This window comes from Apteryx rowi, unplaced genomic scaffold (genome assembly GCF_003343035.1).
Source record: "Apteryx rowi isolate R43461 unplaced genomic scaffold, aptRow1 scaffold_9, whole genome shotgun sequence".
NCBI lineage: Eukaryota > Metazoa > Chordata > Aves > Apterygiformes > Apterygidae > Apteryx > Apteryx rowi.
The window spans coordinates 6,428,320-6,451,145 of NW_020451204.1; the positions used below are offsets into that span (position 1 = coordinate 6,428,320).

Genomic DNA, 22,826 nt, shown 5'->3' on the forward strand with positions numbered 1-22,826 from the left:
ATGATGGAGAGTGGCCTCGCAATAGCAATGGCCAGTTCCCTCAGTATATATATCCGTTCACTCCCACAGACTGTGCTACTAGGCTTGGAGGGCATGCTTTAACCAGTGAATGCTGAGGCAAAAAAACATCCAAGTACCTCAGCCTTTTCCATGTCCTTTGCCCCTGGTTCCCCTGCCCCCTTTTGCTGCCAGTGTACTGATAGAAGCTCTTCTCATTGCCTTATATCTCCCAGGCTAAGCAACCTGTATCTCAGGACAAGTCACGCACCCTAAAGTAAGCTCTACTTTGCAACACAGCCTGTCTTTTTGATAACAAGTATTTTTCCTTGTACATTAGGTTTCAAACTAATACAATCCAGCTCTGAGCCTTTGATCTAATACCAAGTCTTCACATGTTTGGACCACAGAGTTTGATGGCAGACATGTTCTTCTGGAACCCTGAAAGATGTGATCACTACGAAAAACTACCCGGCACAGGATCCTCACATTGATTAAGAAATTCACTACCACAAGAGAAGGGGAACCACAGTCCTTATGAACATCAAACTCATCTTCTGCCTCAGTATAATCTTCCTCCCTCTAACCCCAATCCAGCCACAAACTATAAAACTATTTACAGAGTAGACACAGTCACACGTACAGCAAGCCTCAGAATTTTGTTTGAAGAGGACCCGTTACGCTGTGATTACGTTTTCAAGATTTCTTTGCATCTCTGATATCTAAAAAATGTTATTTTAAATGAACATTGAGATTCTAACCTTAGATGCTGACTTCTGAAATTGGGATCACCAGCTTAAACTTAACATAAACTGTGCCTGTAGAAGCTATTTTAAAAAGTGAATGAAAGGGAACAAATATAAGACTGCCTATTTTAATAGACCTAACACACATCAGAAATACTAATCCCCTTACACTCTCCTCAGCTGAGAATGTGTTCTATTCAAACATACCAAAAAGCAAAAACATACCTTTTATTGCACCCACAATATTTTGGTCTAGTCCTTTTCGGTTGTCATTGAGCCCTCTTTTCCTTTTGCCATTGGGTAAAGAGTTAGCCAAAGTCTTGTCATCAAAAAATGCACAGACCAGCTTCCTAAACAGCAGACTTCCTGAGCGAGTATAGTTTGATAATATAGAGTCCAGTTGAGATTTCGGCATGAAGACATCAAAGCCTTCTGCAAGTTGCACTTCTGGCTACCAAAAGAGCACAAGTGTTTTAATTAAAATAGCATTCAAACATATTATTTTATTTCAATCATGCATCTGACGAGACTTTACAATCACTTAAATAATCAAATAATGAATCTTTTTCCAGCTATTAAGTATCATAGCAGCCTACTTCATTGAAATCAAAACCCATCAGTGAATAAGCACCTTAAAAGGCAAATCAAATAATCATACTCATGTCTACCCACTGTAATAGTTAACAATCACTGACATTATTTCTAGGTGTACAGCTAACAAAAAGGAAAGAGAAGAAATATCTTTCAGTATTGGATAATAATTACAGGCTAGAGGATCATCCCAGAGCAATATTCCTATACAATGCTTTTGGACGTTTATCTAACTATTTTATGGACTTGCTTCACTGCCAAATGATGCAAATGAGCATGCTTTGGAGCAGCCAGGCATTTCCAGGAAGGATGATGGCAGGGCTACCAGCACCTTCCACACCGTTTCCCAGGAGGGCTTCTAGTGCAACTGTGGCCCATACGAATAAAAGTAGATGATGAGTTAGAGATTGTCTGTATGGCCAGTGTTTGCTGATCAGTCTTATCTCCCTCCTTCTCATATCCCCCCCAAATGCATCCTGAGAACAGGATGAAGTTATATAAACAGCTTATTTTAGCACAAAAATCCTCAGTGGTAAATCACAGAGATTTACGCTACTGCCTGAAAGCAAGATGGACAGGAAGAAGGAGAAAATCATCCTGTATTTCACTAGACTCATCTCAAGTACATTGTGGGCCAAAGCAGACAAAGGCCTTCAAGTCAGTCCCCTTACTGAGATTCTTTTTGATGCCCCTGTCTGTACATATCAGAAATTACATGAACAATATTTAGTTTCTTGTACAATGACTGTGCCACATAATGCTTGCACAAGGTGTCTGTATGGAATAACTATATATTTAGAATGAAGATGCATCATGAAAAGACTATAATTTTTCAGAATATTATCTGGAAGTAGGCAACAGAAAAAAAACAAAAATCAGTGGTCATGATGTAAGAAAATAAGATAACATTACAGACCTGCTTTTAGTAAGTTTTTTTTTCTTAAGTAAAAAACATATTCACCAGTGAACAGCATAGGTGTATTTTCAAAGGTGTTTACAGAACAAGAGCAAATGCCATCTTGCATCAAATCACCTGCAAACTTCTTGAGTCTGGATAGAAGGAAGGGCTGCTAATCTCAGTAGGATTTGGCTGTGCAACTCTTTTCCCATGAATTTTCTAATCAATATCAAGAGAGCTACAGCAAGGAGAATATTTTCAAAGCATATCCTACCTTTGGGTATGCACACACATTGTGCCATTTATACATAAAAAGCTGAAGATTACAGTGCTTTGAAAAGCCAGGATGAAGAATCTTGAATTATACAGATACTAAAAAACAAAACAAAAAAAACCCCCAAACACCTAAAAAGCACAGAAGATTTTCAGCTGGGTCTGGATGAAAAGTTTTGTTGGTTTTTTTGTTTGTTTGTTTTTACCTTGAGAACTTTCAAAATGCCAGATCCAGCAAGTGAGTCAGAGTTATTCTATTTGACAATCTTCTGATGTAGGTGGGTTTTTAATATGTTACTTCTAAACTTCCTGGTGATGGAAAAGATTTTCAAGTGTAAATAAATGTGGGCCAAGTTTACAACTTGGGAATAATCTTACTTCATGTTACTCAGAAAATCCAATGCAGTTRTCAAGGTGATGAAGGCATCCTAGGCTATTTTGTTACTTTGGTCTTGGGTCCTACCTTAGCAGTCTAGTATGACCTTAGTGATATAAGCAGCACAGCACAGACAAGCCATTCTCACTTACATGGCTGTAAAATACATCTGAAACCTCATCTGTGCATCAGCAGAGAGGAGTCAATCTTACTTTAGTTGCAACTTTTTTATTTCTAACAAATCAAACAATTTGTATATCAGTGAAACAATTTGAAGGTAAAACGCTGATTTCTTCTTGCTTTCCTTTAGTAGCAAATTATTCTTCAATCAAAGACAATCAGTACCTAATTGAGCTTTATGATCACTTTGAATGTGATTTATCCAAGGGAAAAGCATTTGTTAGCAGATAATGATCATGGTATAAAGAACTGGTGGGTAAACTATTCGTGTACAATGATACAAGTAAGATCTGAATGCCAAAAGCTTTTGCTGTGCAGGCAGCAAATTAGATTTAATCCCAGACATTTCAGGATGTTGTACTGATTAGAAACGCAAAGCCTTTACCAGTTTACAAAAATTGTATGTTATTACAGTAAAATAAATACAAGAAAGTTTACCTAAGAGTAAGAGAGCATTACATTTAAAAAGCAGGTTGATTCATGGGCCAGATTAAGAATTGATCCCACAGATCCGAATCAAGACCTTTTCCATCTCCATAAATGGCATTTTTACATCTCAACAAATCCAGACTAATTCCACTAGTTTCAGTGATGTGGTCCCGCTTTTATATAAACGAAACGGAGATCAACTTAAAGTGGAAGAAAAGTGAAGAAAATAACAGTGGCAACAGTAGTACTGGCATGGGTGTGACACACAACACACTACAGACAACTCACACTATTCTAAAAGGAACATTCATTTATGGTGTTGTGTAAAAAGTCTTTCAGTTTTTTCAGGCACTCAGACACATTGCTCATGAGCATACTAGAGATGCTTATGAATAAACAGAAAAAGATAATGCCACCATTCATTCTGAAAGAAATTACTATATTTAGCCTACTCAAAATGTTTAAGGTCATATTTTAAATTTCACTGTTAGATATATCTGTTTTCAGAAGTCAACTGTTTTATTCCCAAAGACAAAACAAAATCAATTTGTTTATCTTTGGATTCTGACTCTGTAAAGTGGCCCAAAAGTGTCCTCAAAACTGTGTTTCAAGCTGAAAATAATGCCACAAACAAAGAAAAATTATAAGCATAAATTACATTTTGGAGACAAACTATGAACCCCTCCCCAAATCATTGCCTCAAACATTATTAACCATAATACTACAAGAGGAGAACCTCTGAAAAAGCATTAAACTAGTTACTTGGTATCACTGCACAGACACTATGGCATGACACTGCAATCTAATTAGTGGTGTGGCTTGCATCTATATAACTGAATTATCATGACTGCTCTTTTTTATTATTAGGTCCCACTTCCAGAAAGGTACAACATTATCTGCAGCATTGTTTTCATTTACACTCATTGATAAAGAATTTAATTGTGTTTTTCTACCTCACAGTACTTAGGAAAGAAAACCCCTGCCTTCTGAAAATTAAAAATATATGAGAGAAATTAACGATCAGTTTATTCATCAGTGAATTGTTCAGAAGATGCTATTTGGTCATTAAACAAAGCCAATAAGCCACCAGTTGCCATGAAATTTCTATCAATGTACACATGTTCTGTGAATCAAGAAAATATGCTTACTGCAGTTTTACATGTGGCAAGTACCCATTTTAAGGGCAGCAAATGTTGGCCCCTTTAGTCACACCGACATCATCGATAGCGCCAAGGCCCTTATCTGGCAACCCCAGCGATGAACGCTATATGATCCAATTCAGCAAAGACTTAGCTACGAAGTTATGGAGGTGAGGAGTCCAACGAAGCCAGTGGGATCAGTCAGGCATAAAATGAAGCACATAAATGCATCTTGGCAGGATAAGGGCATATGCGTGGACTACATGCATTAATCAGCAAATGACAGGGTTGTGAATCGTTTATACACGCAACACTTTCCACAGCTCCCAATCTCACAGTGGCTCTTGGCAACAAGACGGATGAAGAGCAACAAGTTTCCACTGCAACAGGGAGCCTTGAATTCAGGAGAACTACGAGCTCATGAAAGTGGAAAAAACCCAACAACTTTGTAATCAGCTCTCCCCAGGTCTCTCTCTACTATCTCCATCCAAATCCACCCAAGTTTTGCTTGTTTATTTTAATAAGAAGAGGGAACACATTGCAAGTTGACACGAGTACTAATTCTCCTGAATTAGTTAGTGCTTTAAAAACCTGTCATGCCATGTAGCAAAATATTAACTTACATCTGATGAAGCTGATTCAAGGATAATTCCAAATCCTGAAACAGGGGTCTCTGGTTTTAGGGAGGGTTCAACTGCTTGAAGACTTGACCGTTCAGAGTTTGCCAAAAGCTTCTTTTCATTCTCTGCAGTGCTGGGTTTCTTATTCACGGTAATCGTTTCAACAGTTTTGAGGGGCAGTTTTTTCTTTTTATTTCTCTTTCTTGATATTGTCGACTTTTGCGCACAAATCAGAGGAATAGGAGGCTGCTGTCTGTTTTGAGTCCCAACTGAATGAAAGAAAGCAATGAATTAAATTTATAGACAAAAAGAGACATGTACAACCACGCAGACACACCATTAAACTACTGACATGCTGAACTCATCTTCTGGATAAATGATACCGTTTTCAGTACTGTTTGTGCATGTGAAACAGTTACATTTTATCACCTTTGCATAATTTTCCAATCTGCACAATGGGGATAATGACACTGAGCTCCACCAGGAGGTGTTTTAAGAGGTATGATGAATAGTGTTTTAGGAAAATTAGGAGTATGTGGCTCTTTTGCCTAGTGACCACTGGATGGCTGGTGACATGAAGGACTTAAGCAACGATTAATTTGTATACCTTCTTGAATGACTGAGAATCTCATTGTCTTTGAGCATCTTTTACTGATAAAATAAGATAACACAAGTGCTAATCCAATTAGTTATTTTCTGAATGTAGTCACCAAGTTAATCAGCACAGCAAGAACATTTTAAGTACCATTATGTCAAGAATGCATGAAAACACTATTCAACAGTTTAATGTCTATGAAAAAAAAGTCACCCAAACTTATATCAGTTTTTGTTTGCATAGAGAAACTGAGAGTTCATGGGTTATATCTGAAACCTAACAGACCTTATTTTATATTCATATTAATATTTTGCATTTTTCAGGATCCAGAAACATTTGTATAAATTAAGGCACCAATCCTGAACCTACACCAATGTAAGCGAGTTCTCAAGCAGAATCCCATGCAAATCAAGGATCTGTCTGTATGGATCAGTTGACAAGATCAAGGTCAACATGAAAAAAAACCCCAAAGTGCTAAGTATCTTTGCTTTGCCATGTGCAATTCAAAGACATTCAAGCTACGAATGAACTACAAATGGTACTCATCTACAGAGCTCTAGAAAAAACAAACCCTATGATGCTGTTTATTAAATGATTTCTGGTGTATTTAATTTCTAGTGGGGATTTAAAATATTGTAATTTGTAGTTTGTCATTCAGACAGAAGGGTATCTGAATATCAAAATAAGTTATTACACTTTCACTTACATGTTTGTATTTTAGGTTCTTTTCTTTTAGCAAAAAAAGCCAAATAAGTTATTACACTTTCACTTACATGTTTGTATTTTAGGTTCTTTTCTTTTAGCAAAAAAAAGCCAAACTTTTTTTTTTTCTCTGCAAAACCTATTTTTCATGCATACCAGAAAATATGAACTATTCCCAAGACTATTTCATCAAGACACTCATTAATTAACAAGGTATCTGTATTGTAGATACATAATAAATATGAAATGTTCCTGCTATTGAAGAGCCAGCTCCTCTGGCATAAACCCCAGTCCTGTATCTCTTATCCACAAGCCATTTTTAATCATGCATGAAATTTAAATGACATCGGTGCAATTGTGTAAAGAATTCCTTGTCCAGGCAAAGATTGTAAAACTGGGCCTTCATGTACTTCTTTGTAAACCAATGACTTTTAGAAAAGCGTTTTTACTTGTATTATATTACAAAACCTGTCTGATCTTTCCCTTAGCTCACCCAAGCGCTATACACAGTGGATACGAGCTTAGCCACCCCATCACTCCACCCATGTGTCATGTAATTCCTCAACACTCCCTTTTCTTACAGAGCTCTTATCCAGCAGCTCTAGGAGAAAAACCTCCTTGGCTCCATCCCCCCCAGTCACGACGGATGGGGAACTCAGCCTACTGACAAAATCTATGTCTCCAGTTCCCCATTCGTATTAACACTAATTTTTATGAAGCACAGCGGCTGCAGCTTCATGGCAGCCTACAATGACCTACCTAACTGCCGGCTGCCATGGTCTCATCATCTTGCTGGCTCTAGCGCTCTTCTGGCTCTGCACTGTTCTGTTTCAGCTCCTAACCTAGCGGAAAACTATCCCCATTAGTTCTCCCAAACAACGAACAGATATCTGCTAGTTCAGCCAGTAGAAACAGCTTAACAGAGGGACTGGGGAAGCAGCCCAAAGAAGGGTACAGGCCACTGCAAGCAGCACCTAGCTCAGTTTAGGCTACCGTGGAGCTGCAACCTGAAAGGTCTTTGAATGAAAAGTGGTATACAACCATTGTAAGTGGACCTCCAAATTAGTTTTTCCTTCTAAGATTAGTGAACTGAATGATAACAGGTAAAGTAGGATTTTGTGCATCTGAACGAATACCCCAAGAAAACAGAAACTAGAGGTGGTTATGGCATATTAACTTGCCGACACAACTCCCATTACTAGAGTATTTAACTACATTATAGCCTTTTATTTAATTTAGCCTTAAAAGACTCTTACAAGATAATATCCCCTATTGCAGGTGAGGATCTGAGGCCCAGAGGATTAAAAATTACATTTCCAAAAGAGCCTGTGAAAATTTGACTTTGAGTGACATGTCAAGAAAGCAGGCAACAAACAAGGTTCTCCTGACTCTCCACATAGACTTCTAGCTCATCTGACCATTCTTCCTAAAAACAGGATGCTAGTCACGGATATGCATGTGTGGGACTGATCACTGTACCTGTTTGAATCTGCATCAATTTTCTCATGGTCTTGAGCTCTTGAAGAATAGCTTGTAGAGTTGACTGGCAATTACACGTACAGCAGTTTGGTCCAATTGATGAATTCACCATTGGAATTTCTCCTGTAAAAGAGAGGAATGAAATGGGGGACAAATGATATAACCCACACAAGAACACACAAAACAAAGATTGCCATCAGGAATCTGAACCTAGCATCAATATATACAGTCATGAAATTAGATCCAAAGCAAGAAAGCAAATAATTTTCAACATCTTCACTTTTAAAAGGAAGAGGCCAGTCAGTTTTATCCAATTACCAGTATATGCAATTATATATAGTAGGGGATGTGATGTTACATGGGCTGGAGAAGACTGCACAAAGTGTGAATACAATGCACTCTTCACAGCAGGGCTCRCTATGAGGCCAGTTCATCTGGAATAACAATAGCACCAAACCTCATTATAAACATAGTCACTTTATCACGCACAAAAAAAGCCCATCTCCCAGAACAGCCTTACAAAGAATGAAGAGCAGTCTGCGTAATAAAGGTTTATACTGAACATTAAATGAGGGTCTAAGAATTTTTAAACTGCTTGAATGCTACATGTGACTCTTTACCACGTGAAGAATTGAGAATGAAAATAAAATCCTCTATTCAGAAAATGAGAAAACTAACAGAATGGAAAAGAACCACCAGAAGGAAAGCTTTCAAATCTTTTCTTCTGTTTGCTCGTGTGGGATTGTTTTCTATGGCAAGCTTTCTAAAACTGTGACCTACTAGATGGGTTTTCCATAGCTTCTCTTTGAGGATTAGCATAGTAGTTCAACAGAGTCTCCTTTTCTAGTAATTCATTCTGGTATTTAACTGAACTTACATACCTTTATTTCTATCCCTTTGCAATGCTTTCACTATGGCCTTGCTTTCCAGAAGTTTTACATTGAAGACCTTGAATTAGGACAGGCTGTAACAGTTCAGAGATTTCATGGTTTGCCTCAACAGCTGTATCCTGTGCTTTAATTTAAAGTAACTGTATTCCTAGCTTTAGTACTACAAATACAAATGATGAAATACAACAAAACACCTAGTAGTACCTGCTTGAAGCTGAGGCCAGATGGGAAGCCCTCCATTAATTTAAAAGTGAGCTTAGAGTCATTTAAATTGACTGCTTTCCTAGTTCTTCCAATGTGCTTCTCCATCCTCAGAACTCCCTTCCCAAGTACTTGTTCTCCACCTCCTTCTATTCAGTCCTTCAGATCTTAGGCAACATATATCAGACTTGAGAAAATCGGTGGTCATTCTCCCAAGAGTGAGTTACTTGTGAAACTAAACTGATGTGTCAGTTAAAGATTGCTTACATCTCCTGGGTATCAATATCCTCCTTTTTTCAGCTATTTAGACTGTCCCCACTACTGCAAATTACAAATGTTGGTATTTTAAAACATCATCTGTGACATAAACTATTAATTAAAATGAGTAGTTGAAGGACCACTGCATCAGAATCTCTGCAAATCTACCGAACTTGAATGTGACAGATCCACTGGTTTCTTCTCTTCAAGGTTTCAGATGTGGCTTTTTTATTTTTATTTTATTTTTTTTAAGTATAAAGCAATCTGGAAAAGAGACTGAGAGCCTCACATTAAAACAAAAACAGGTTACTGACTCAGTATGACTCTGCCTAGTTTGATCTCATCCTTCCTTTGTACGTTGTCTATTCAGATTGGATTTTATCTTTGCAATGGACCATAAAGTGGTTAGCCCATTGTTATAGGTATATAGGAAAAAAATATACTATCTTTAGCCTTGCAGCAGATTAGTCAGAGTCCCTAAACTTAGCTCCACCAATACCCTTTACCTATGCATTAAATGTAGAGTTTTGGAATAGATGAGGTTTAAGGCTACTTTCAAATTCAATAGCACCAGCACAGGTCCTTGCCTTTTAGTAAGGCAAACGGGTATCCCAGAAACAGAATACCTGTTTCTCACAAACATGGAAGCCCAGAAAATGTGGAGAGTTTTAATAATAAAAGAAATACATAGCAAGAAAATCCTAAACATCCCTTCCTCGGGGAGTCTCCAGTGCTTTCTCTCTTCTCTCTGTTGTTTTCAACTAATAAGCTCTGTAGGATGAGGCCTGTCCTCTCTGTTGGTCAGAATCCAGCATTTTAGTGAGCTTCTGCAAATAGTATCTGAAAGACTACAGCAGGGGATAGGGCTGTTGACTTTTGTTTTCTTTTTAACAAAGACTCTACATTGTGATGAATTACATGTAAAAACTTCTATCAGTAAATACCTGTACATCTTTCCTGTTGCAATATAATGCATTCCTAATGAAACCATGCAGGCACTGAAGCTCCTGATGGAAAACCAAAGGGTCTATTTTCCCACTGAGGCATGGGGGATTTACATTATAACCCCCATTAGCRTTGATAGAAATTACCCGTGTAAATCTACCATAGGTACTGGAAATGGGAAAAGAGACCACCAATATTTCAAATCAAAGCAGAGTTCTACTGACTTCATACATATTCATGAGGATTTTTTATTTTACTTCTATCCTCCCTCTTCTGATCAGTTACTGTGATGTAAGAAACACCTTGTAGAGTGTTTTCAGTCATTGTTCCAAGCACTATCTTTATCATTTTTAGAGGACAAAAAGCAACCCTTTTCAACCTGTTATAAATCAATTTTTAATTTTAAAAAGAGAACAGACTTCTTATTTTTATGAAGGAGTCTTTAAAGAGCCATCTCCCTCCTTTTGGAAGCTAGCCAGCATGTGAATTTGATACTGGCTTGCATGATTAAGAGAAGACGACACAAATACATTAGTTGCTTTCCCTATGTGAGCACCAAGTAGCCCAGGCCAGTGGTTCTTGCAGACGGATCTGCTGAGGGTAAGTTCCACCTGGTGTAACATTGCTACAAGTTTGCATTTGAAAAGCAGGCAAGTGCAATCCATCGAGAACAGCCCTGGCACAACCAAAAAGCTGTTCAGCTGCTGCATCACTGCCACATTTGCTATAGAATACAAGCAATGAAAGGGAAGTATTTTAGACCCATGTACTAGGAGTTTGTTGACTAACTAGCTAGTCTCAAACTCCAGGCAGGCCTGGTGATCACTGTAGCCGCAACAGGCTTCCACTTAAATCAGTGGGTCACAGACATCTACCTAACATCCTGACTTGCAAAACTGCTGTCTTAATTTCAGTCTGGATAAATCACTGTGCTTTTCAAATATGTTTCTACTCTTCCTCCTATTGCAGCAATGCCTTATCTCCCCCCCACTCCTCCTTTTCTTTCCTAGGCTATTCTGGCCAATACCTTTTTCTCCACTGCCTGCTATACCAGCATCTATTACACAGAAAACTGATCTTCCACTCATGCCAGCCTTTCCTTGATACACCTTTACCATGCAGGTAGGTAATTACACTAGGCAGATGCCTGCCATACCATTCAAATTCGAGTAATTCAGACAGCCAGCTACGTAAGTCTGCCAGACCCTGGCTTCCTACACACGCTCTGTACAATGGGCAGAAACAGCTTCCAGACTCACGCCACCTGCTATAGATGCTGGGACATYGCTCTAATGACAACCTGTGAAGCAAGTCTAATACCTTGGGCTATCAGGCCTATCTAAACAGTTTTGCTCACATGAGTTTAAACACCATAGTAAGTGAGTACCAAGGAGTAGTATCTCTCTTGATGCACAGTTCAGCATCACCAGATTTTAAGGACTTTGTCCTCCAAATGGCACCTAAAATCCTGAGTTAGGTATTGAGGCTGCCAATACAAAGGATGGGGGAAATGAGGCACATTAGGCTATCCAAGAGCTGTATGCTGGGCGAGAAGCGGCTTAGAGCTTGCTTGCAGCCCAGAGGTGCTTCAATAACTCTTGTTCGCCAGATATCAGACATCGGAGCCAAAACAGCAAGACTGTCCAGCAGGATCCAGAACGTCCTGTTGAAGGCAGACACCTATAACCTTGCTCTCGAAGAGCTACGCAGGTTGCCTTTTCAACCATGGCCAGAGGAGAGGGCCCACACCCTCCTTTATGTAATAGCCTAAAGATTGCATTCCTTTCTGCAGCAGAGCAGCTGCAGAGGAAGGCGTGGAAGGTGCCTCCACCCAGGCTCACCCTGGTGCACTTCCCTGAGACATAGGAGATTTGGGCACTAATTCTGTCGAGCTGAGGAGGCCACTCAACCAAAATCCTCCGCTTTCTCAGAGACTGTTCTAACCTGTAGGATATCTTACAAATCAGACAAACCCTTGCTCCTTGTACAAAAAATTAGAGATGACACTTTCTTGCATAGGGGGCCCAATTCTGTCAACACGTTTTGGCTGAATCAGGCCCCTAAGGGGATATAGGTGCTGCTCCACCTACTTTCTGGATCCAGGAACTAGACACGTAAGCTGTGCAGGCTTGGGCATTTCTGTGCGTGCAGAGAACTGTCCCTGCAGGTGCCCAGGAACGCTCAGGCCAAAGAGGGGATATGCAGTGAATTTCAGGTCCTTCCACATTTAGAAGGTTGCTAAGGTGGGATTTTGAGAGCRTAATATTTTTCAACTTTGATGCTAAAACTTTAATAATGCTAAATCCACTCAAGTGTCTCCCTCTCTCCTCTAGATCTGCTCCTAAATTACTGCATATCTTTAAAAAGCTCAACTATTTTTGGTATTATAAAATGAATAAAACTAGCATAGCTATGAAATGAGTTACTGCAACATCTTTCTCTAGGTCACCCAGTACATCTGTGTGAATCATTGTCTATACAGGGAAACAGTCAATCCTGTGAAACCTATGACTGCAAGCTTTTTAGTGCAGGGATTGTACTTCCTCCTGTACAGTAGAGAGAATAATAATAGTAATATTTTTTGCATCTGTTAAAAGCAATGAGGGTATGTGTGCTTTTAGATAAGGACACACAGCAGACATCCCTATACAGAAAGTATGAATACCTTTGGAGACAACTGGAAATGGATAATGATTTCAAATGCAATCTCACAACTTGTGATTTTCAAGATGTTAGAACGGAGTTACTCCTTTAACATAAACAAAAAAACCCCAAACCCTCGAAGTTTAGAGTTGAGTATCAGGGGGAAGCGCTTTCTGAACTGAATTTAGAATGTCAAGGAAAAACTTCAGAAGATCAGCAGTAAAATCTCCATTCTTTGGGATTTAAAATAATAGGGGAAAAACACTTAAAGAGCATATTATCATCTACTTTAGAGTAGAACTCTCCACTAGAACAAGATGGACTGTGCTCTAGTACACGTTAGTCATAACTAGATTCTATCACATCTTTTCTCCAAAGGTCCCATCAGAATAAAAGTCTAGGGCAACACTTGGATTTTGTACTTGAAGTTAAGAAGTCAGTTATAAGCCTGATGCTATCATCTCATGAAAGTCAGCAGAATCCTGCTCCACAAGTGGTGTCACAACAGTACTRTGTTACTCATTGCAAAGAGAAGTGGTAGAAGTTGACATTTAATTAGCTGTGAATTTAATAACAATGGCAAAAGCTGTTTTAATAAGTCCTATATAGAAATTAAGTCTATATAACAGTATTGAGTAATTCYGTCCTCTCACCAGGAATCCATTGTAAAACCTAAGACAGATGGTAGCAGAATGCACCGTGCCCACTTTCACACCTTTTCAAAGTGATAACTATGTGCTCATTTTGTAGACTCTGAACTATAACTGATTTCAGTGCAGTGGTACAATAAATCATCAGAACAAAGGCAGAAATTAAGTACAGTACAAGAAAAAGAAAGTACTATTCTCAGTATCTAATGTAGATCATACCATTGGATGCCAYGGTTCGTGTCTGATTTTGGAACGTTTTAGACCGAGTTCCATATTGCCCTGAAAAATGGCTAGCCTGGGGTGATAATTCATTCCATGCACCACTCTGTGAAGGATGAAGGCTTGTCTGGGACTCTGCAGGGGGATTCAGGCGCTGGGCCCAGGCTAAGTCTAAATCCTGGGGCTCCTCCTTCAGTTTTTCTCCTTCTTTGCCAACTCGCTGATAGATTCTTCCAGTGCTGTCATTCAGTAATCTTCTCATCCCTGTAATTTGTTTTTTAATTTCCCGGCTTTCATCTCCTAATGAAAACAGAGCCACAGTTATCACTGTAAATTAGCAAAAACGGTAATGGGTAGAGATTAGTGATTTTAGATGCCAATAAGAGTTTCTAGCTGTTGGAATAGGAAATAAATAAATAAAGAAGAGAAAGAAAAGACATGGTTGAGTGGTAGTTAGTATGTACTAGGCTACRCTTTAACACAGCAATGGTTGAGATCTCTCATGGTTAAAAGACCTGCTGAACTTGGCCTTCTTTATGCTATTTCTAAAGCTTTGATGAGTAAGATTATTTTTCTCCAGAAGRAAATAATAATAGCTAGAGCAGTTTCAAATAAACTACCCTTTTAAAAGACTGATCCTATTCAGGCACTGACATCAGTGGATGTTTTCTAAGTAAAGCCTGAAGGATCAGACCCTTTATATATCAGCTTGCTATATGCTTAAGGATACATATTAAAAAAACAAAAAACAAAAAAAGCAAAAAAATCCCCTCAAACCCCACAAAAAACACCACACCACACACACAGTAACATAGCATCTATTGATTCTAATGGAACAAGATCAGCTCCTTAGTCCGCAGAATTTAATAATACTGGATTATACAGGAAWAAATTAAAAAGCAGCTAATACATGTATAACTGTATATAGCCTAACTGCTGGATGTCTTTAAAGTGTACATTATGAAAGCAAAAAGAAAATATATACAAGAAAAATGTGACCRTTTCAAATAAATTCAGCACATTTAAATAATAATGATTACATACTTAATACTCTTGGCACCATTTAAGTATTAATTTTATGTATGAAACTGCTGATTGCACAATGAATATATATGTTTTGGGCAGACAGTAGCTATTTTGCTCGTTAAAGCATGCATTACATTTCACTAGTAATAAGGAAGTGTTCATAACCACTTCTGAAATAAGAAGCTTCTATTTTTTATTGTTAATAGAAAAACGAAACATCCTCAGCAAATGGAATAATGAAGATCAAGAAACTGATGAATCAACCTCCTTTTATAATATACTCAACACAATAATACTTGGTATCCTCTAATGAATTTACAGTCTCACTTCCCAAAATAAACCTACATTTTTGGAAAAACACGTGTGCAAAGGAAACTTCAGAGAAAAAAGGATGACAATACCTTGTCAAACCAGGGCGATCGCCTGTTGGGTTTTCAAAAGTGTGTATAACACCAGGGTTTGCAAACAGTTTTTATCAATTTTAGGCACACAAATAGCGCTGCTGACTTCGGTCAGCTTAGATAACCAGCTAAAACCACACGGTTAAAAAAGCAGCATTTCCCCCCGGCCGCTCAACCCCCAACAGGGGCCAAGTCCAACGTGCCCGGGACGCCTAGGGAGCCGCGGTACCGCGAGGATGCTTTGCTCCAGAAGGCAGGCGGGCGGAAAGGGAGGCGAGCCGCGGGACGCGAGCAGGCCTGGGCTGAATCAGTGCGTCTCCCGTCTGACCCGGGGCGCCGGGGGCCTGGGCCAGCTCCGCTTCCCCTTGGGGGAGCGCCAGCTGGCTCCGGCCCGCTCCAACCCAGCGCCGAGAGCGGGCGGCTTGCGAGAAAGCTTCCCGGCCAAATGTCGGAAGTATTCGTCAACCCGGTACAACCGTACTGTAACGCCGTTTGCGCTCTAGCTAAAGCGGCCGGAAAAGCCATTTGCAAGGAGGAGTTTTATGCTGTATTTATTCTGCTGCGTTGTCTGAAGATTTGTGGGGGGACGTGTGTGCAGAGGGGCGTTAACCAGCAAACCACAGCCCCAGTTCCTTTCACTTCAAAATTACGCTTTTCAGACCGGGTCCACTGAGCTGTTGAGTGTTTGCAATTCCCACCCTCGATGGGAATCTAGAGTCCTCAGAACACCACTGAACTGCGGTTATTGAGACACGCAGACCTGTAAACTCTCTGGCACAAAGATTACCTTTTCGCTCTACGCGGCAGTACCTGACAAGAAGGTTCTTGCCCCGTATCTGAGCTCTAAACACTCCCATGGTACAAAAAACGTGGAACAATCCCTCGTGATCACGGCATTTAGCAGCACGCTGGGCACTCACACTTTTACGTTAACGATTCATATTTGTATGCAATCGCAGTATTATTATGAATATGAACAAAGCTTCCTGTCTGCCGCCTCCTATCAGGTTTAGTGGCCGCATGCTACATTGCTGGTCAGGTGACACTTTGTTTAAAAGATTGAATTTCCCTTACCCAATTACATAAAATATTAAAGTTAACCGAGCTTATTCAACCTTGATGCTGGTCCCTTGTTCCTCCATACGGAGATCTTTCCATATACTGGCATGAGGACACTGTTCTCCAAACAGAAAATACTACGTTACACCACAACGGACGCTGAGCTTGCAGCAAGTCCTCTACAAGCACATCTTCGTATCCAGGTAGCTCCCTACTTACAACGGGAGATTCTACGAGGTTTACAGCCCAATGACAGCGTTTTGCTATCAGCTATTCTACTGCTGCTGATTTTCACAGGTAATAAGCAGGTAATTTAAAAACTAAAAAAAAAGGAAGATGGAGAAAAAGCAAATGGCATAAGCTACTATGTCCTAAGGAAGAACCAGCCCCCCTTTCCAAATGCTGAACAGGATAATAAAGCACTGAAAAAGAAGTTTATCACATAAAACCTGCATTACATATCTCTGCAAAGTCTCCTGAGATAGCTGTTGTGGACCGAGAGGAGCAATATTTGGAATATATATCCCAGATCATCTACCAGAATTCAACATACAATCTCTTCCTCTTTTCTGGACTTTCACACCACCACTTCAGAGTACGTATTTYGGTCTTTGCCTGGAAGCAGGATTCCCTGCTTCTCCCAGGGGAGGGGAATGCCTCCAACCGGTAAACTGTAGACCAGATTTGATTTCTGGTATAATCCCTCTGGTTTTATTTGAAAGCAATAAACTTACTTTCAAAGTACTACTCAAAAAAGATAAGCTTGCTAAGTTGCAGCCCTATTTAGAAGCTTTTGTGTGAGATAATGCTAAACAGTTAAAACAAAAGAAAATAGTTTTTAATTAYTATTATAATTGTTTCTGTGACGGTCCCTCATATAGAAGCTAATCTTTCACAAGGTCTGACTGTAATCTTATACAACGACAAAAGGCAAAACAAAATCCCTTCATAAATACTACATCAAATATTCAGAAAAAGTAAATACTTCAAAATGAATTTTAAACTCTTTCCGTACTGAAAGTATGTGCACAGTATTATAACTTACTGCTTTGAAAGTTATAAAAACGTTAACAATTAAAAAAATGCAAAAATTAAAAACAGAATTGCCGTAAAAAGTATTAGCATCCAGGTGCTAAACATGCAACTGTATGAAGTAACAGAACTGCATTAGCAACTTTGGTTAATGAAGTATCATTGATAATTCAGTAATTCAAATCTTAGCTCCTAGATGCATCAACATCTCTTCATTATTATGCTTATTAAACTTAATGTAAATACGGCACACTGCCTACAAACTATGTACTTTTCCAAGTAATTTAATTGTCAAAATATTATCATAATGCTACAAAGAACTCTACAATTATATGCATCCACATGTTAAAAAAGTAACTACTGCAATATGAAATAAGTGCCAATCAAATATGTAACTAATGCATATATTGGGCAGTGTATATATGAGCGAATAGAGGTATGGTTGGCTAATGAGGCAACCACATTTGATATTTTCTTCCTTTGATCTGTGTAAATAAATAACCTTAATGTTATCTTGGCCCAGTATTTTCCAATTAATTTCCTTAATTTTAACATTTCTGAGAAACATTTTGGGAAACATGCATGAGTAGTTGACTTTACTGGAAGTCTGGTTTTCTATGAATTAGGGTCTCATTCTGTGTTCTGTTGCGCCTTGTTAGAGGCAACTTCTAAGAAAACTTTTCCTTTCTTGGCTACACAAATAAGCCTTCTTCCTCTATCAAGCTGCCTCCTGAGGGAACTTTGTATCTCACGGATTTCCACCTTTGTGTCAAACTGAGCTGAAACTGGCGAGCAAGTTCAGGAGTTATCAAGAGGGTGGGAACCACAGCAACAGACAGCTAGACAAACACACCTGATGTGACAACATCAGCCTGGTCTGCAAGGAAACAAGGCTTAAGAAGGGAGAAAAAGTAAACGCATACGGTTAGAGAGTTTTGCYGGCTCAAGAGAAGTTGCGACAGAGCATGCAGGTTATATCATCAAACATATTAAATGCCAGTCCATGAGACACCACTTGAATGCTGCCCTTCCTGGAAGAGGGCCAGCAAAATTCATCTGCTGTGTTTGAAGAATTTGCAAGGGCTAATTCAGAGCACTTCAGGGAACTGGGGAGGCATGTGCCTGCACGGYGCACAGCCTGACCAAAACACCTCTGCGACTGTCGCACGCTATTCAGATACTTGCTTAAAGAACAACGGAGAGTCATCCAAGAAGAGCGTTAGGCATCCCTTCTCAGCAAAAACTACATCCACATCAAATCATAGTTTTCCCAACTCAGCCATTTTTGCCTCTATCTTCTACTGTAGAGTGGTTCCAAGACAGGAAATTGCGAAGGTCAGCATGGGGAGCCATGCGCGTGTTTCTCTATCAGATCAGAGGTTTCCTAAATCAAACGGCAAGTTGTTGCAGCTGCTCTGTAGCTAATTTCAATTGGGCATCTGTGTAGCTAAATTGATACGATAAGCACACATTTCTCAAATAAGAGATCCCCGGTCTTTGCTGGTGCAGAAGAACCTATACTGAACAAGTAACACAGGCAACGCCACGCTTGGCAAATTAAAACCTTAAAACCCAAGCCAACAGGGAGAGCGGTGATCACAGACAATGTCAGAGGGTCACACAAGCAACATGAGTTACGACCCAGGGAATTCCACTCCCCAAGCAGACATTTAGGGATATTTAAGCTGTCTTACTTGAGGCATCTTATCAGCGCTCTAAAAATGCCATTTAAAAGCACTTACCTTTCTTCACGTCACTGCACAAAGCACTAGAGACCCTGCCTTGAGATATGCCGGACCACCCTCAGATTAGACCCCCTCACTCACTACCCCAAAATCAAAGCATGAAAGTACGCGGACTGATTGATACCCGTGCTTACTACAAGACCCGCAAAGTTAATAAACATCACAAACATTAATATGAGCAAAGCAATTTGCAGAATCAAAACCAGGATCAGACCCTGTATGACTCAGAATTTGGGCTTTTGTGTCAGTGGAAGCAGAATCAGACCACAGGTCAGTCCAACCACCACCATGATAAAACAACTCTTCTGAAGAGCTTGGTGGAACAGTTTCAAAAACAAGCAACATGATCAGATCTAGAAGCCTAAGTTACACGCTTCCAAGCCACACTGCAACAACTAAATCACTCAGGAAACTGCAAGTGAACAACTGTTCAATAAATACATATAGTAATGGCATCATTTAATTAAAAGAAAAAAAAAATGCCATAACTTCCCCCACTTCTTTGACATACGCTAGGCCAAGATTAAGAAGAGCTCACTTCAGCCCCAAAGGGAAACATTTTACAAAGTTGGATCATTTGGAAACACACGTATATAAAAAATAAAATTTTATGCAGTCTTAATTATAGAAGCTATTATTGCAACAATCATTCTTGAGATATAATTCTATTAAAAGTAACAAGTAACTTCACAGACTTACGTTAAGTCAACTTTCTCTCTATGAATAAATTGCAAAGGATATTATGCCTGGGACAGAATAAATTCTYGGAATTACTGAGTAACTTATGCATCATTCCCCTGTTCCAAGAACACATTACTTATTTTATCATGACATAGTAAAGTTATTAATCTGCTGCCTTCCATTTCAACAATGTGAAATGCTGTAAAATGCGCAGACACCTGCATTACAGTACATTTCAGTTCCGCTTTATATCAGTCATAAACATCTCTGTTTTGGACATCTCTTCAAAACAAATGCTCCAAGCATACTGTGTGTAGCATTCGATTTTATGAAACTATAAAAGTTCTTCACTGTTAATTACACAGACAAATGTCTCATCACACATTTGGTTACCAGGATAATATAATTAGTTTTCTACATTAACCTTTCAAATATAGAGCCTGAATTTCAAGTTGAAAGCATTGTAAAAACACTCAGTCTGGAGGTATATTATATTTCCACTTTTTTGTGATGATAATAAAGTATTAAGACTGAGAAAAACAATGTGATATATGCAAAAGACATTTTATATAGACAAGATAGCTTTAACCAGTGTTGTCCACAGGCCATGGTTGTGTAGTCCCCTCATGGGCTTGTATTCCTAAGTCTGGGCTACTATCTGCGACAGAACATTTATGCTGACAAACGGTAAAAGCTGAAGACAGTTCTGTCTTAAATCTTGTTCATATTCAAGGTTTAAGCACTTCACTCCAGGCTGCCTTCTCCTTTTCAGGACAAGCACTCTCTCCTGATATCAGATAAATAAGCCCTTTCCTTCAAAACCAAAGAGACGCCAGTCCTTGCCTGCAAAATGGCGTAGCAATCCATGTATCCTGAATTTTGCCAAGGCTGTGTTCAGTGTATCCTCTGTGCAGGAAGACYTGAATTCCCATTTAGCATCTTATCAAAACAAAGGACTGGAAAACAATACAGGTCACCATGTCTACTATCCCACAAACTCGGGTACTGGACTAGATAAGCAAACTTCCTAAGCTTATCAAGCTCCATTTGGAGAGTAGTTGGGCTTTATACCCTCGCAACCAACAGAAGTCACTTCCAGTTCTTCATTCCTCTAACTGTGATGAAGCTTCTTCTACTTTCCAGCCTGCATTGACACAAAGCCATATTCTGCTCCTTCGTACTGGTRCCAAAAATTGTTCTCCAGGTTCAGTAGGTCTTCTTTCCTGACATTTGACCCTTAATTTATTTGCATGTTAAACAAACTGGACTCTTCTAATTTACTTGTTTATCCTAGAGTCTCTCCTCTTCTCCTCAGTGCATCTCCTCCAGTCTCAGTCCATCATTCTTGACTGTGTAACCAAAACATATGCACATTATATTCCAGATACAGCTTCACCTGTTCTTTTGTATAGTTCCATTAAAATTTCCCCTTTTCTACTGGAAATAGTTTAAATGATGTATCTTAACTCTAAAGGCTGCATCACATGGAGGTTTCAACAGTTGCAATCATCCCATGATCAATTAAAAAAATATAAAATAGAGAACAAACKTTAATCTAAACGAACAACTAGAGCACTTCTTGGAGTGATTATCCTTCCCAGATGAATTTTGGCATAAAACAGCGAAATTARGTGAAGCAGGGATTAGATCCTGAGGATTCTGATTAGTGGACAGGACACTGAGCTACGAAAAGTGTCATTTTCCCCACTATCCCTGCAGCACAGTGAATAATTTATTCCATGCAACATGAAAAATTTTAAAAGAAAGCTGGAATGCCAAATGCCACTCATCCCAGATGTGGTACATCCTGCTGGAAGGTGGGAGATGGGAGTTCAAGTACTCTCAGGTGACTTCAGTTCCCACCACTGCCTTTCCTACATCTCAGATTAGTGCTTTCATCTCTAAGAAACCARAGAAAACCTACCTATCAAGGACACAGCAGAGAAGGTTATGTGTGCTTTGAGTAACCTAACTGATCCAGCCCCCTAAGAAAAAAATGCCTARTCTGCAGGTCCTGCAGAGTCCTAGGTCATTCAGCTTTGTCAAAACCAGTATGTTTTGAGGATATCTGAAAGTCAGAAGCTCAGGACAGCTGCAAGAAATAGGCATCTTCATCTTTTCATAGGAACTGAAGGTGGGTTCTCAGGACTGCAGTTCTGGACTTCAGAACGGAATCACAGAATAGCTGGGGTTGGAAGGGACCTCTGGAAATCACCTGGTCCAACCCCCCTGCTCAAGCAGGGTCAGAGAAGGTTGCCCAGGAACAGTCAGCTTCTGAATAACTCCAAGGATGGAGACTTCACAACTTCTCTGGGCAACCTGTTCCAGTTTAACTGCCCTCACAGTGAAAAAGTGCTTTTTTATGTTCAATCTCCTGTGTTTCAATTTGCAAACATTGCTTCTTGTCCTGTCACTGAGCACCACTGAGAAGAGTCTGGCTCCATCTTCTTTACACCCTCGCATCAGGTATTTATAAACACTGACACGATCTCCCCTGGGCCTTCTCTTCTCGAGGCTGACCAGTCCCAGCTCGCTCATCCTCTCCTYACAAGAGATGCTTCAGTCCCTTAACCATCTTTGTGGCCCTTCGTTAGACTTGCTCCATTATGTCCTTGTCTCTCTTGTACTAGGGATCCCAGCACTGGACASAGCACTCCCGATGTGGCCTCACCACRGCTGAGTAGAGAGGAAGGACCACCTCCCTCRACCTGCTGGCAACACTCTGCCTAATGCAGCCCTGGATACYGTTGGCCTTCTTTGCTGCAAGGGCACAATGCTGTTCAATGTTCAACCTCGTGTCCACCAGGACCCCCTGTTCTTTCTTTGCAAAACTGCTCTCCAGCTGGCCAGCCCTCGGCATGTACTGGTACASGAGGTTTCCSTCCCCAGGTGCAGGACTTTGCATTCCCTTGGTTGAACTTCATGAGGTTCCTCTTGGCCCATTTCTCCAGCCTGTTGAGGAACARTAGTGCAACCATCTGTTTTATCAGCCACTCCTCCCAGTTTTGCATCATCTGCAAACTTGTTGAGGGTGCACAAGGTCCCATCATT

At 39.7% G+C, this 22,826-nt stretch overlaps 1 protein-coding gene across 1 annotated transcript in view; it reads right to left on the reverse strand.

Annotated features, from left to right (window-relative positions):
* The window catches only part of BEND7 (BEN domain containing 7), a 45,239-nt gene that overhangs the window by 18,635 nt on the left and 3,778 nt on the right, over positions 1-22,826 (reverse strand). The window contains exons 5-8 of the mRNA XM_026091119.1: positions 13,832-14,131; positions 8,026-8,148; positions 5,253-5,518; positions 969-1,194 (exon numbers count right to left, since the gene is read on the reverse strand). Of these exons, the coding sequence (XP_025946904.1) occupies positions 969-1,194; positions 5,253-5,518; positions 8,026-8,148; positions 13,832-14,131 (915 nt within the window). The remainder of the gene's footprint in view (positions 1-968; positions 1,195-5,252; positions 5,519-8,025; positions 8,149-13,831; positions 14,132-22,826) is intronic.